The following is a 13,273-nucleotide window of genomic DNA, read 5'->3' as shown; positions in this document are numbered from 1 at the left end:
CAGAAACTCCGGTTGCCTCTTGAAAAAGCATCTTTGGGACAATTGAGAATCTCCATAGATATTCCAGCTATTGAACAACTCCCAGGAAAGTCTGCTTCATGCTGCCTTTATACTCTTTTTCAAAATCAAATGAAGGCCATTGTGTACAAATTCAATAAATGCACACATCTCAATGTATCTGCTAAGATTTCTCAACTGTCCCAGGATTCTAGAATTAATGTTACTTTTATACACGATGATCCATGGCCATAATTATATGTCTACAGGAAGAATTAAGTAATTCTTCTATATGGAAGCATAGCTTTGATTAACACCAATTGTTCCAATAAAAATGCATGTTGAGAATATTATTAATACTTTTATTGTAGCCTTTTTTTTTTAACATACTGACTAGAACGCCAGAGTTCAGATAAGTTGGATGCTGGTATAAAAATAATCCAATTTTTAGAAATTATACTTTAGAAACTACATTACTGTATAATTAGTGAAGATTGCAAATAAGATACGTTTTTAAATAACAGTGTGGGGAAATTAAAATAACCAAAACAAGTCAGAAGATATGTTCACAAATATGCAAAGTTGAACAATGTACAATACAATAATTACAACTCATTGATGGTCAGTAATTCAGAGTCATCATGGAGAAAAACACAAGGCATGATTTATCTTTGACGGCATCATATGCAGCTTTGAGCATGGCCTAATAAAAATGACAAATGTAAATTTTATAACAAAACAAAAAGACATAGAAGATTTCATGTAAAATTAACATTAGGTTCAAACTTTTCACATACTCGCGAGTTAAAATTTTAACAAGTGATATAAGATATTACACGCTTCTCTGGAGAACTTTCTGTGAAGCAAACTAATTTCATAGAAATCAGTGCTTATTATTTTCTTGCAAAAATATCTAATTTATATATTTCACAAAGAAAAGCAAGACTAGGCAGTTTTTAATGCAACTGAAATAAGGAAGGTCAGCATAGTTGATCACCCCTGAATTAATGTGCCCATACTTATAGATATTTATGTTATCATAGGAAGGAAGGCCTCCGGGGGGGAAAATGTTTGGTCTGGTAGAAATTATTTCACGTAAGTACATATATTCATAACAAATATTTTCTCAAAATAGTCAAGCTTGCCCTTCGTAAAAAGTAAATAAATAAAAACCCAATTAAGATTTTTAAAATATCAGTTTCAGCATGCTGATATTAAACAATGATGATTCAAGACAATCACCTGGAAAGATCCAATTATTTCATCTAAATAAATTAATAACTACTTTGGCTCCCCTTTATGCAAGGAAGGGGTGTTTTTTTGTTGCTTGGCAACAAAATTAAATTCCACAGAGCTTTCACTGTTATCATCTGAATACATCTGCTGTGGAAATGTGTGCCTATTTATGACAAGTTAAGAAATTGTGATGGTTGCCCCCAAGGAAATACTGAGAATGATGGTTGGCCAAAATTTTAAGAATTCACTATATGAAACCTGTCCAATCTAGTACAAAACCTCATTCTCCAGGATATCTAATGGCAGGATTCAATAGGCTGAGGGATATAATTGATAGGATTAAATTAAGGAATTAGATATTTTGTTTAAACTTGTGGTTTAAATTGATGGTGTAAGAAACAGTTCAGTTGTTGGAAAGTGAACATAAACCACAGTTGTTTTTTTGCTGTCTAAAAACAAAGGCCTACTTGAGACATTTTGACCCGCCATTTTGTTTGTGCACCTATTAAATAGATGGTTAGTAAGGGCAGTGTTGCTAGCTCATGGCAGGTAGTACTGACCGTCTCTTTGGGTGTATATGTGCAATCTTGATGCCGCACAAATACAATTTGACTGCATGCTGGAAGCTCCCCACCCCACTCCTTCGGCCCCAAGTTATTTTGTGTTGGATCTAGGAGTTCACATTTATACTTCCTCATTTATACTCCTTATCAAGCAGGATCAGAATAACAGTGTTGGAAGGGACCTTGGAGGTCTTCTAGTCCAATCAGCTTTGGGGGGAAAAATCTTCACATAATGGAGGGCTTTCTACAGTCTTACGTTCATCACCCAGGAAATCCCAATATAGAAGGCAACAATCTGAACAGCAGAGTAGTTAAATATCGTTAACAGCTGTTATCACATTGTTCCTACATCATTTCATAAATGGAGAAGTTACAGACTGAAACAAAATGGAAGAGACTGCTTAGTACAGTTTTTCCCAACCTGGTGTGTTCCAGGTGTTTTAAGAAAATAACCTTCTATTATAGTCTCTGCATAGGTTGGGGAAAAACTACTTCATTCACTGATTGCATATATGCTATCAAGTCAGTGCTAATCCTTAGTGACCTTGTAGATTAGAATTTCTCCAAGATGAACTGTCCCTAACTTAGTCCTTCAAGTCTTCCAGTAGTGCACCCATTCCTGACTCCATCTACCTTGCTATAGGTTGCCCTCTTCTCTTTCCTTCCACCTTTCCCATCATTAGAACCTGCTTAGTCTATAAATAGAAGAGGGCCAATATATGTTTAGAAGCACAGATGTGGCTGCTTTAGTTTTATCTTAGCCTCTTGAAATGATCAATTTCCCCAGAAATACCTTGGATAATTGTTATAATTTCTGGATTTCCAACATTATGGCCAGAAACAACATTGTACATTTTGATGCCCACGAAGCTTTCTTCCCTATTTTTTTTTCCTTCTGGATTTGAGTTTGAAACAATGACTGTAAAGCTAGTCTGCTCTAAAGCAAAGTAGCACTCTACAAAACCTATATTTCTGACAATGTGTCAGATGCCAGAGGCATTCTTAATAAACAAATTGGTGAACGGAAGTACCTCATTGCCTTGCCTTTTGTCTAAATGAGTATTTTATTACTAGGCACTTGCTATTTCGTGGGTGCCATAGTACACCCCAAAATATCAGCACTGCTCAACTGTCTGTTCCTCTGATTACAGAATTAGGTATAACCATAGAGGATAGTTCCAGGCACTTCAGAGTTTATTCTATTTTGAATAGCCAATCCTGGAGGCAAACTGGATGTGGCAGCCTCTATCATGCATGTTTTCTTCTGCATCATTGCATATCTTTGTGTACCATTTTGTGCAGTGTTTCAGATAGGCAGGGGTGGGATACGACAGGGTTAACTACCAGTTCGGGATTTACGAGCTTCCCTGCCCGCTGTGAGCTGCGCGCCTGTTAATCGTCATTAGCAGCCTTTGAAACAGCCCTCTTTTCTTGTTTTTTTAACTGCAGCTGTGCCTCCTTCGGCAGCTGAAGTTGAAAGACATAAGACATAAGACATAAGAATTTATTTGTCATTACACTCGCTAGCGGGTGCAACGAAATGAGGTGCTCTTCCACAAAGTAAAACTGGACAAACACCACTAAAAGAAAAAAAAATTGAACTAAACACAATCAGGAAATAAAGACCAGGTAAGAGCCCGGGTAGGTGGGTGGGCAAAAACATCAGCAGACATAGTACCGGTTCTATGTCTGCTGCTCTTCAAAGCTAACGGTTCTACAGAGGTGGACAGAACTGGTAGAAATCCACCCCTGCAGATAGGGAACTACTGTACAAGGTAAGCACAGTCTGCTGCATTGTGACTCTGAAGGGCCAAGATTGAATTGATCACATGGTCTTCGGTTCCATTCGCTCACATTCTGTACTCTTCTAATACAAATGAATAATCTGCGCATTCGGTCCTTCGCCATTCATGAACTTTCATGATTAAGCTCAAATTCCACTCAAACATACCTATCAACTTGCCACACCTGGACAAAGATCACTTTTCAGAATAGCACTTATTTAGAACAAATAGCAAAGTTCCCCAAAGTTTTTTTTTTTAAATAAATAAATAAGGAAATGTTACAAAGAAGTCTAGGACCAATTAAGTAATACACAGTATGAGATTAAGCTGCCTTGCGTTATTTCTGCTTGTACATTTTGTGCATTTACTATTGTCAAATGATGTAGGAGCAACTTTGCATACCTGGAAAACCTTCACCAGAATCTGGACAATGTAATCTATTAGAGAAGATTGCATTACATGCAGATGACCTATACCCTCATCCCAAAAATGCTTTTTCTAAAAAGCAACTGGACTTTCTTGGGTTTTTTTCTTTGAAAACATTTCGCTTCTGATCCAAGAAGCTTCTTCAGTTCTAACTGAAGTTAGAACTTCTTCGGTTAGAATTGAAGAAGCTTCGTGGATGAGAAGTGAAAGGTTTTCAAAGAAAAAACCAAGGAAGTCCAGTTGCCTTTTGGAAAAAGCACCTTTGGGACAACTATGACCTGGATAATTGAGAATCTCCATAGACAGCCTTATACCCTCAATACCTTTAGACAGAAAGGAGGGAAAAAATCCACAGAACATAATTAAACGTAACTTTTTTGCATCTGGTCTGAAGCACATAGGAAAAAATGAATAAGGCAGGGGTCTGTAACCTTAAACACTCAAAGAGCCATTTGGACCTGTTTCCCACACAAAAGAAAACACCGGGAGCCAATAATTTAACCACCGGTGTGACTGGGTGGGCGTGGCCAACTCGATGTCACTCACTTCCACCCAGTCAACTCCTGCTCTGGAATATGGAGCAAGTCTCCATCTCCCGCCACCACCCTTACCTTCTCAGGCCAGGCGAGAAGTAATGGGGAGGGGAGGGGCCAGCCAGTGGTGGGATCAGCCGATAGGGAGCTTCAGCAGAGGGCTGAAAGAGCCGCAGGTGGCTCCAGAGCTGCAGGTTGCAGACCCCTGGAATAAGGGCAAAGAGTCAAGTATCACTACTACCTAGGCCATAACTAAATAACAGGACAGATCATGGGGGAATCACTTTTTTTTTCCTTTTTGGAGAGGGATAAAACCCCACCTTGGATTCTGCATAGGATCCCTATATTGCTAGGCCATGTTCCCGTACCCATCTCCACCACTCGGTGAGCAACATGCTGTGAGTACCTCCTAGTAGACACCTGGCCACAGAGCAAGGGTTCGTTCCATAACATTCATAACATTCAAGCCAGCTTTGCATAAAAAAAACATGGGCAACACAAACCTGGCACACTAGATACTATCTGTAAACACAACACACCCTAATGGCATCAGATTTAGCGTGTCATCCACAGTGTTTTGTTAGTTTTGCTTTCACGATCTATTATTACGTTCACATTATGTGACACAGTTAGTGGTGAGAAAAATATGCAGAATGAGCTTCTTTCTTGTCTTTCCAACAACCAGACGTATGGAACTTGCTTTCCACACCTGCCTTCTTTTCGCTGCTCAGCAAGAGCTGGAGATGGCTCCTTGTGCGCAGCTCCTTCTGAGGTTTTCCACAGGTTCAAAGTCCCCTTCTGTACACAGTTGTGACCGAGTTGTTGCCTGACGACTGCATACTCGAGAACACGCTGCATACAAAGGTCCCATTTGTCACCCAACTGCCTTTTTTCACCTGCGTTAAAAATAATCTCTTCTTCTGCTATCATCACTAATGAAGGATGGGTTATATTGTCCAGGGTATATACAGGAGTGTCGAGATCCCGGAAGACCTGTGTAAGGCGGATAGATTCCATTTCTTTCTAGTTCAGGATTCCTTAGATTAGTTGGCTAAAGGAGAGAGATTTACACAGAAAAGAAGGAAAGAATAATTCAACACTTGCCAGTTTTTTACATGGACAGAGCTAAATATTGCACAAATGGGAGTTTCTCTGGCAGGCACTTTTCTCCCCAAGCCTTTCCTTAACTTTCGGCTTCACATACTGCTAGAAACAGAGGGGATTATACCTCTTCACCATTCTTCTATTGGAAGCCATTCAATGATAATGAAGATTGCATTCCAATCCCATAGGATTTAAATATTAATATACAGTAAGAGGAAAACATCATAGTGTCCAAAACAAAAGAGGATAAAGTGGTTAAAGAAACAAGATAAATCCATGCATATGAAATCAATACGATAGTATTCTTTTCTTTATTATCTAACTTAGTTAAACGCCTTTGGGAATTCAATAACGCAAAAGAAATACATTCCCAATCAATTATCAACAACTTCGCAACTCATTTAGAAGTATTTTATAATACTTTAAACAAAGTATTTTAAAATAAGTATTTTCTTCTGGTATTTTCATATAAAGAAGTGAATTCTAATAGATTTTAGACAGAAGCAGTGGGTTCCTACAGCCTGAAAATACAGGTAGTCCTTGACTTATTGCTGAGCAAGGCAGGTGAGTTTTGCCCCACTGTATGACTTTTTTTCTTTGCCACAGTTGTTAAGCGAATCATTTCAGTTGCTAAGTGAGTGATGCAATCATTAAGTGAGCCTGGCTTCCCCCATTGATTTTGTTTATCAGAAATTGCCTGGGAAGTTTATACATGGTGATCACATGAACCCTGGCAGAGTGCAACTGTCATAGCACCCAAATGTTGATCACATGACCATGGGGAAGTTGCACCAGTCTTAAGGGGGAATACCACTCATAAGTCACTTTTTTTCAGTTCTGTTGTAACTTCGAATGGACACTAAATGAATGGTTGTTAAGTCGAGGACAACCTATATTTGAACATTATTGAAGAAGTTATCATAGCCACCAATCCAAGGGAGTTATGAAATACTGTAATATGAACAATCTCATAGCCTTCATTTTATTCATTGCTCAGTGACCGTTTGCTGAATTTTCATTTTGTGTTAAACAATTGATAAGAGAATCCTGCTTTTTTATTCTTACGCCTCTCTGAATGATTGCAAAGTGCCTATCTTTCCTAGACATTCATTCAATGTAGGAAAATATACCATATAGTAAACATCCGTCATCTGTAATAGGTTTTTAGTACTCCCGTTCTCTTGCATTTCAATGGTTTCTCTGCTCCAGTCCTGAACACGAGGGTTTTTGGGATATTCTGCATATGGTGACATTTGGAAGTCACCGCTTTTGAAGATGAGTTTGCTTATATCATTTTTATTCTTTCTGAAAAGAAAAATACATTTATCTGCAGGCTAAATAGTGTGAAGTGAAAAACGTGCCAACTTAAACATACATTGGTAGAGCTGTGGAGGCACAGTGTTTAGAATGCAGTATTGCAGGCTGACTCTGCTGACTGCCAGTAGTTCGATCCTGACTGGCTCATGGTTGATTCAGCCTTCCATCCTTCTGAAGTGGGTAAAATGAGGACCCAGATTGTTGAGGCCAATATGCTACTCTGTAAATCGCTTAGGGTGGGCTGTAAAAGCACTGTGAAGCAGTATATAAGGCTAAGTACTATGCTAGAGGATTATGAATGATTATTTTCTCTTAGCCTAATCTACCAATCATGGAATTGTGGCTAGCATATAAATACATTGTTTGGACAGAAGGCAGGAAAACAAGAATATCCAACTCTCTTCTTTAACAACATGAAATAAATAATCTCAAAAAATATTTTCCTCTACTCAGTATTGGAACATCTGCTTGTTATCGCCTGCACAAGCTTCACAACATGGCTGAAACTGTCTTCTGTCAGCTTGGACCTTCCTGATGTTTGCAAAGCTAACTATTGTTTAAGCAGGCAAAACAAATTGATCAATAAAGATATAATCCATAGGAATCTTTTCAAAAATTAAAAACTGCTTTTATTTCTCATTAATGTTATTTAAATAGTTTAAAAATGTCAAAGGATGAGACATTTATGGTACTTACTGGCAGCATGTGACTATGAGAGCTATTCCCATGATAAGCAGAAGTCCTCCTCCAGCTGCTGCAATCACAATGGTGATAAGCTGGTATGCTAAAACAAAGAAGAGGCCATTTTAAGCACCATTGATTTTTTTTTTTCTAGAATGACTAGCAATAAAGTGGCTGCCAGTTTCCTGTTCTCTGCAAAAAGACCCTTAGCTGGAAAGTCTGACCTATGTTGTCTCAAAGGTGCTTTTTCAACAGGTAACTGGACTTTCTGGTTTTTCTTTGAAGATGTTTCACTTTTCATCAAAAAAGCTTATTCAGCTCTTGGATGAGAAGGATCTTGAAGAAGCTTCTTGGATGAGAAGCAAAACATCTTCAAAGAAAAACCAGAAAATCCAGTTGCCTCTGGAAAAAGCACCTTTGGGACAAGCATGACCTGGTTGACTGAGAATTGCCATAGACATCTGACCTAAGTTGCAGTCATGGAATGTTTATCTCCATCCAATGTCAGAAGGAAAGATTCAACCAACTCAGATCTTGGAGGGAACCGAACAAAAACCAGCTTGGCTGTGAGGCAATGCTCAAATTGATGAAGCTTTAGGACATGTTAATAAAGAATAATTCAAATATTAGATTATTATATTGCTGTCTTTTCAAACTTCTCTTCAAGACAGTCCAAAACTTTGGCTAGTTCAAAAGGCTGTAAGGCATGGATACTCGATCACGACATAGGTCCTACGTAGCTTTTTCTCTGGTAATATCACACTACTAACCAGAGCATACAAAACATTTGCTAGACCAATACTCGAATACAGTTCATCAGTCTGGAATCCACATTACGTATCTGATATTAGCACAATTGAGAAAGTCCAGAAATATTTCACAAGAAGAGTTCTCCACTCCTCTACTCGTTGTAGAATACCTTATGCCACCAGACTTGAAATTCTAGAACTAGAAAACCTTGAATTACGCCGTCTTCGGTCTGACTTAAGCATGGTATATAAAATCATACATTGCAATGTCCTACCTGTCAGTGAATACTTCAGCTTCAACCATAACAACACAAGAGCACACAATAGATACAAACTCAAAGTAAACCGCACCAAACTTGATTGCAGGAAATACGACTTCAGCAATAGAGTGGTCAATGTCTGGAATACTCTACCTGACTCTGTAGTTTCTTCCCCAAACCCCAAAAACTTTAACCTTAGACTGTCTACTATTGACCTCACCCCTTTCCTAAGAGGTCTGTAGGGGCGACCCATTTCATGTATTCACAACTATGTATACTCTTATACTTATTATCTTGTAAACAATTGGCAAATCAAATAAATAAATAAATAAATAAATAAATGTGACATTGTGCGATGTATCATGACATTTTTTGTCTTTGTGGAGCTGGGGTGGGCATGGCCTGTGCGTGATGCATCTGGCCTGTGGGATGCCAGTTTGACACCCCTGCGGTAAAGCAATAAGGTTTGGGAGTCACATTATTTCAAAACTCCTGCAAAGGCAGACATTCAATCTCTGATCTCTAGTAAATCTTTTAGAATATGAACCAGGAGTGACCATAATCGTTAATCTATCTGAATCCTCCAATTTAAGATATACTTGAAGCTATCATTTAACTTAGGGAGCACTAAAGAAAGGATTTTGAAATGCTATTGGATTAGAATCCCATATTATGTTCTACCATCTTTCTAGAGTTCTGCTGAATTTCTTTTTTTAAAACTGTGAACTCAGTAATTGCAACGCTCCACCTCAGTGAGACACTTGAGAGCAACACCATATCCCTCAGCAAAGCATTTTGTTTCAACTTGAAGGAATTCTGCATCTGTACATCTGCTTATTTTCTCCACCACACTGAAAGGATGGCACCAGTTCTCCAATCAGAAATGAGTATGAATTTTGTGTCAAATAAATCTATTTGCATAAGCCTTTCACAAAATGAAAAGATCCACTTCCCCAAGTCAGTTGGAGTCAGGTGGCATCCAAATTGTATGAGCAAATAAATAAATGCAGAAAGGGAGATAGAATATTTTATAAAGTTATACATATATTAAACACAATATGGTATATATTAAAGTGTATTTGTCAACTATAAAATGTGTATAGAAAATGGGTTAATTGGGGTAACTGCCGGAATCTTGACAGAATTAACATATACTATATTAAAGAGTAACCAAACCTGGAAATATTGTAAATTTTGAATGCATATTCAATTTAATTATTTTTATATAGATAAATATATGTTTGTATATTATATTTAAATTATCTATTAAGATACTTTTGAGGTAACTACTTTCTAAATTGATTGGTTTTATATGCTTATCAGTGATAATCTACAATGGAAGGGAACATTAAAATTAAGAAATGCAAATAAAACTAGATAGAACAGGTAAGGACATTGGACTGGATACATACGATTCCTGCAGTTGAATCCCCCTAATCCAAATGGACAACTGAAAAGAAAACAGTGGAGATATAGTTTTAGTCTCTTATGTATAAACCCACAATTTCTTCAGCAGGAATCCATTCATCCACAATGAATGAAGTAAAAAAGACCCCTCTCTTGTAAATTCTAATGCTAACACTCTGCCTCCTCCCATGGACTGGTTCATCTGAGAACTATTACCACCTTGGGATCCTGGTTCATTCCTCTAAGAGCAACAAACATTGTATAGTTTTTAAAATGGATTTATTTGTATCCCACTGTTCATATTTTCACAAATAACTCAAGGTAATGAGCATATCCAATACACATTCCCCCTTCTATTTTCCCCAACCTAAGGTGAGTTGGGCTGAGAGAGAGTGACTGGCCCAAAGTCATCCAGCTGGCTTTCATGGCTAAGGCAGAGCTTGAACTCACAGTCTCCCCCTTCTAAGCTGGTCTTTAACAACTAGACCAAAGGGGCAGACAACCACCTCATTTCTTCCCTAACCTCCTTGTTCCTCCACACAATGGGAATGGGCAGCTGAGGACACCTAGGCCTACATTCACACAGTGTATTGAAAAGAAAGAAAGAAAAATAGCTCCTTATTTTTCATACCTCACACAAGTGTCATTTTCGAGTTTATACCCATCTTCACAGGCTAAAAATCAAGAAAAGAATGTTGATGAATAAAATGCCAATGGCTGAACAAAATATAATGGTTGAGATTCCAAGGGTTATTTTTGCTGTACAATGTAAAGGCTTGCTTTTTAAGAAGCTGTAGTATATTGTACAACAGTTTCTCTGAAAAGCAGTTTCAAATTGGATTTGCTATGAGACAATTGCAGATTTTTTTTATGGGTTCATAAAAAATAGAATCAACTGTGTCAATCTTTTAATTCCCAACAGTGACATTCAGAGAATACAATGTAAGGGCTGTTTAAGATTATTAAGAGGGTAAAAAAGGTGATGGACTGATTTTTTTTTTACAAATCAATATCTGTCTAGGATAAGTTTTATATATGTAAATAAACATCAGTTGGTAGTTAAATGTATTTAAACCAGTAGAGGTCAGTATTATTCCACATAGTGGCTGTGATTGAAGACTCAGTATAGGAAAATACATTACAAGTCAACAGAAGTTCAGCTCAACTCCAAACTTCATATGAGGGGAGGGAGAAAGGGGTTTGAAGACATAAAACCTCTATTTTTTTCCTTTGCAGGGAGAAAAGCAGCTGGTAGGAAATAAACATAGATAAAATAGATACATGGCCCCGACTCATATCTTTGCTCAGTCTTTCAATGGTAAAAATGTCACCTGAGATACAGGCACCTATTAGAATGGCCAACATTTGAGAAGGAAACCTGGAATCCTGCACTAGGGCAGATTAAAATCAATCAATGAGGAGAACAGCATCTACTCAGATAATTATTACAACATTTCCCAATGAAGCAGTTAAGTACAGTATGACTATGTCGGCTTTGGTGCTCTCTCAGCATGGTTGCTTTCTTGCAGATGTTTCATTAACAATGCACTGATGGTGTTACCTAGTTTGGATAATGAAACATCTGCAAGAAAAACAGCCAGGCTCAAAGAGCACCAAAGACCCCTCATTTCAACCCTGAGCTACAGTTATTCTCGGTACTATGTGACTAAGCAGACGCTTTCCATTTCAATTGTTCTTTTTTCTTCTGATCATTCCAAACACTGATGGTGAAATTAGGTAATGGAATGTGCGCAAGCAAAAAAACAAGCTCAGTTTAGACGTGAACGATTGTTCTCTTTTATTGGTACTGATGGCGAAATTCATTTGGCTCCTATAAGATATTCCCTTTGAGTCATTATCATTGGTTCCTGCTTCTCCATACAGTAGAGTCATTCCTTGGAGAAATTACCACAACCCACAGGAGGAAGAGACCCATATTAGTCTATGACAGGGCTGTCAAATTCCCGGCCCATGGGCCGGATGTGTCACGTGCTGGCCATTCCCATGCCTGGTTTAGTGAAGGGGGGAAAAGTCCCGATACATCACATGACACTGCCATGATGATGTGAGTTTGACATCCCTGGTCTATGATAACGGACCAATTAAGAGGACTCTGGTAGCACGCTTTCAAACTAACAACTTTTTCTAGCCTTTCTGCTACCTATAGCTCACAAAAGCTCATGCTTTTTAATGATATTTGCAAAATCCTATCCGCAGCATCATGACCAAGTTGGCAGAATTATTCATTGTAAACTTTGTCAGAGGTTTGGATCTGAATGCAGTAACACCTACTGGGACCACCAAGTTGATAAGGTTTTGGAAAATGAGTGAGTTAAGGTCTTATGGGAATTTAAGATCCAAACACACAGGCTTCTTGTTCATAACATGCCTTATAGAACAGTCACTGAAAAGAAGAAAATCTGGTTCATTGATGTTGCTATACTAGGTGATGCTAGGATTGAGGATTGGAAATTGGAAAAAAATATGAAATATTGGGACTGGAAGATCAAAGTTGAACACATATAGAAAATGAAATCTATTATTATATCAATTGTGATTGGAGCCTCAGAAGCTCAATACTTAAAAGTCTACCTGGAAATATTGAATTTTTCAGACATGAACGCCCTGATTTTCCAAACAAAACAAAACCCTACCTTGCTTGGAATCCCTATATTTTTAAACACTACCTCAATATTTTTTTAGAATCTGGGTTAGGACTTGAATTATTAAGTTTCCACCAGTCTTAGACTGTGAATCTAACAGTAGATTAGCCAATTATAGTTTATTTAACAAATCATACTTATAAAAACCTCACTTTTCTTGATTTGTATACCCAATCAAAATCTACAAACTAGATTGTGTTTCTCAAGCTTGGTAACTTTAAGATGTGTGGATTCCAACTCCCAGAATTCCCTGGCCAGCATGAAGGCTGGCTAGGGAATTCTGGGAGTTGGAGTCCATACATCTTAAAGTCACCAAGCTTGAGTAACACTGATCTAGAATATTTATTTTAGATTGTATTTCTGTGAGTGTTTATGTGAGTAATCTATGAGTTCTACAAAGTATTCTTGGAACCCATAAAAGTATTTTTATGGAGCCCATAAAAATGTTTTTCCTAACAGACTGGATTAGATCCAATTTCATTGCAATATCTCACAAATATGCATTTTTCCTGATTTTCTGTTTTTGTTCAAAATTCAGATTAATAGAAGAGAT

General features: G+C 37.7%; 1 protein-coding gene across 4 annotated transcripts in view; it reads right to left on the bottom strand.

Annotated features, from left to right (window-relative positions):
- Positions 1 to 3,399: 3,399 nt before the first annotated feature.
- HEG1 (heart development protein with EGF like domains 1) overlaps positions 3,400 to 13,273 on the bottom strand; it is an 84,297-nt gene continuing 74,423 nt past the window's right edge. For all 4 annotated transcript variants that reach the window (XM_087950189.1, XM_087950190.1, XM_087950191.1 and 1 more), the window contains 5 exons: positions 10,689 to 10,731; positions 10,063 to 10,100; positions 7,657 to 7,744; positions 6,774 to 6,948; positions 3,400 to 5,590 (listed from right to left, as the gene is read on the bottom strand). In XM_087950189.1, coding sequence (XP_087806315.1) covers positions 5,441 to 5,590; positions 6,774 to 6,948; positions 7,657 to 7,744; positions 10,063 to 10,100; positions 10,689 to 10,731 — 494 coding nt within the window. In that variant the 3' untranslated portion in view covers positions 3,400 to 5,440. The remainder of the gene's footprint in view (positions 5,591 to 6,773; positions 6,949 to 7,656; positions 7,745 to 10,062; positions 10,101 to 10,688; positions 10,732 to 13,273) is intronic.

This window comes from Notechis scutatus, chromosome 1 (assembly GCF_049901735.1).
Source record: "Notechis scutatus isolate UNSWTSFEM ecotype Mainland chromosome 1, rNotScu1.2, whole genome shotgun sequence".
In the NCBI taxonomy this organism is placed as follows: Eukaryota; Metazoa; Chordata; class Lepidosauria; order Squamata; family Elapidae; genus Notechis; species Notechis scutatus.
Note: the sequence above shows the minus strand (reverse complement) of the source record. Positions and strands in the feature narration are given on the sequence as shown.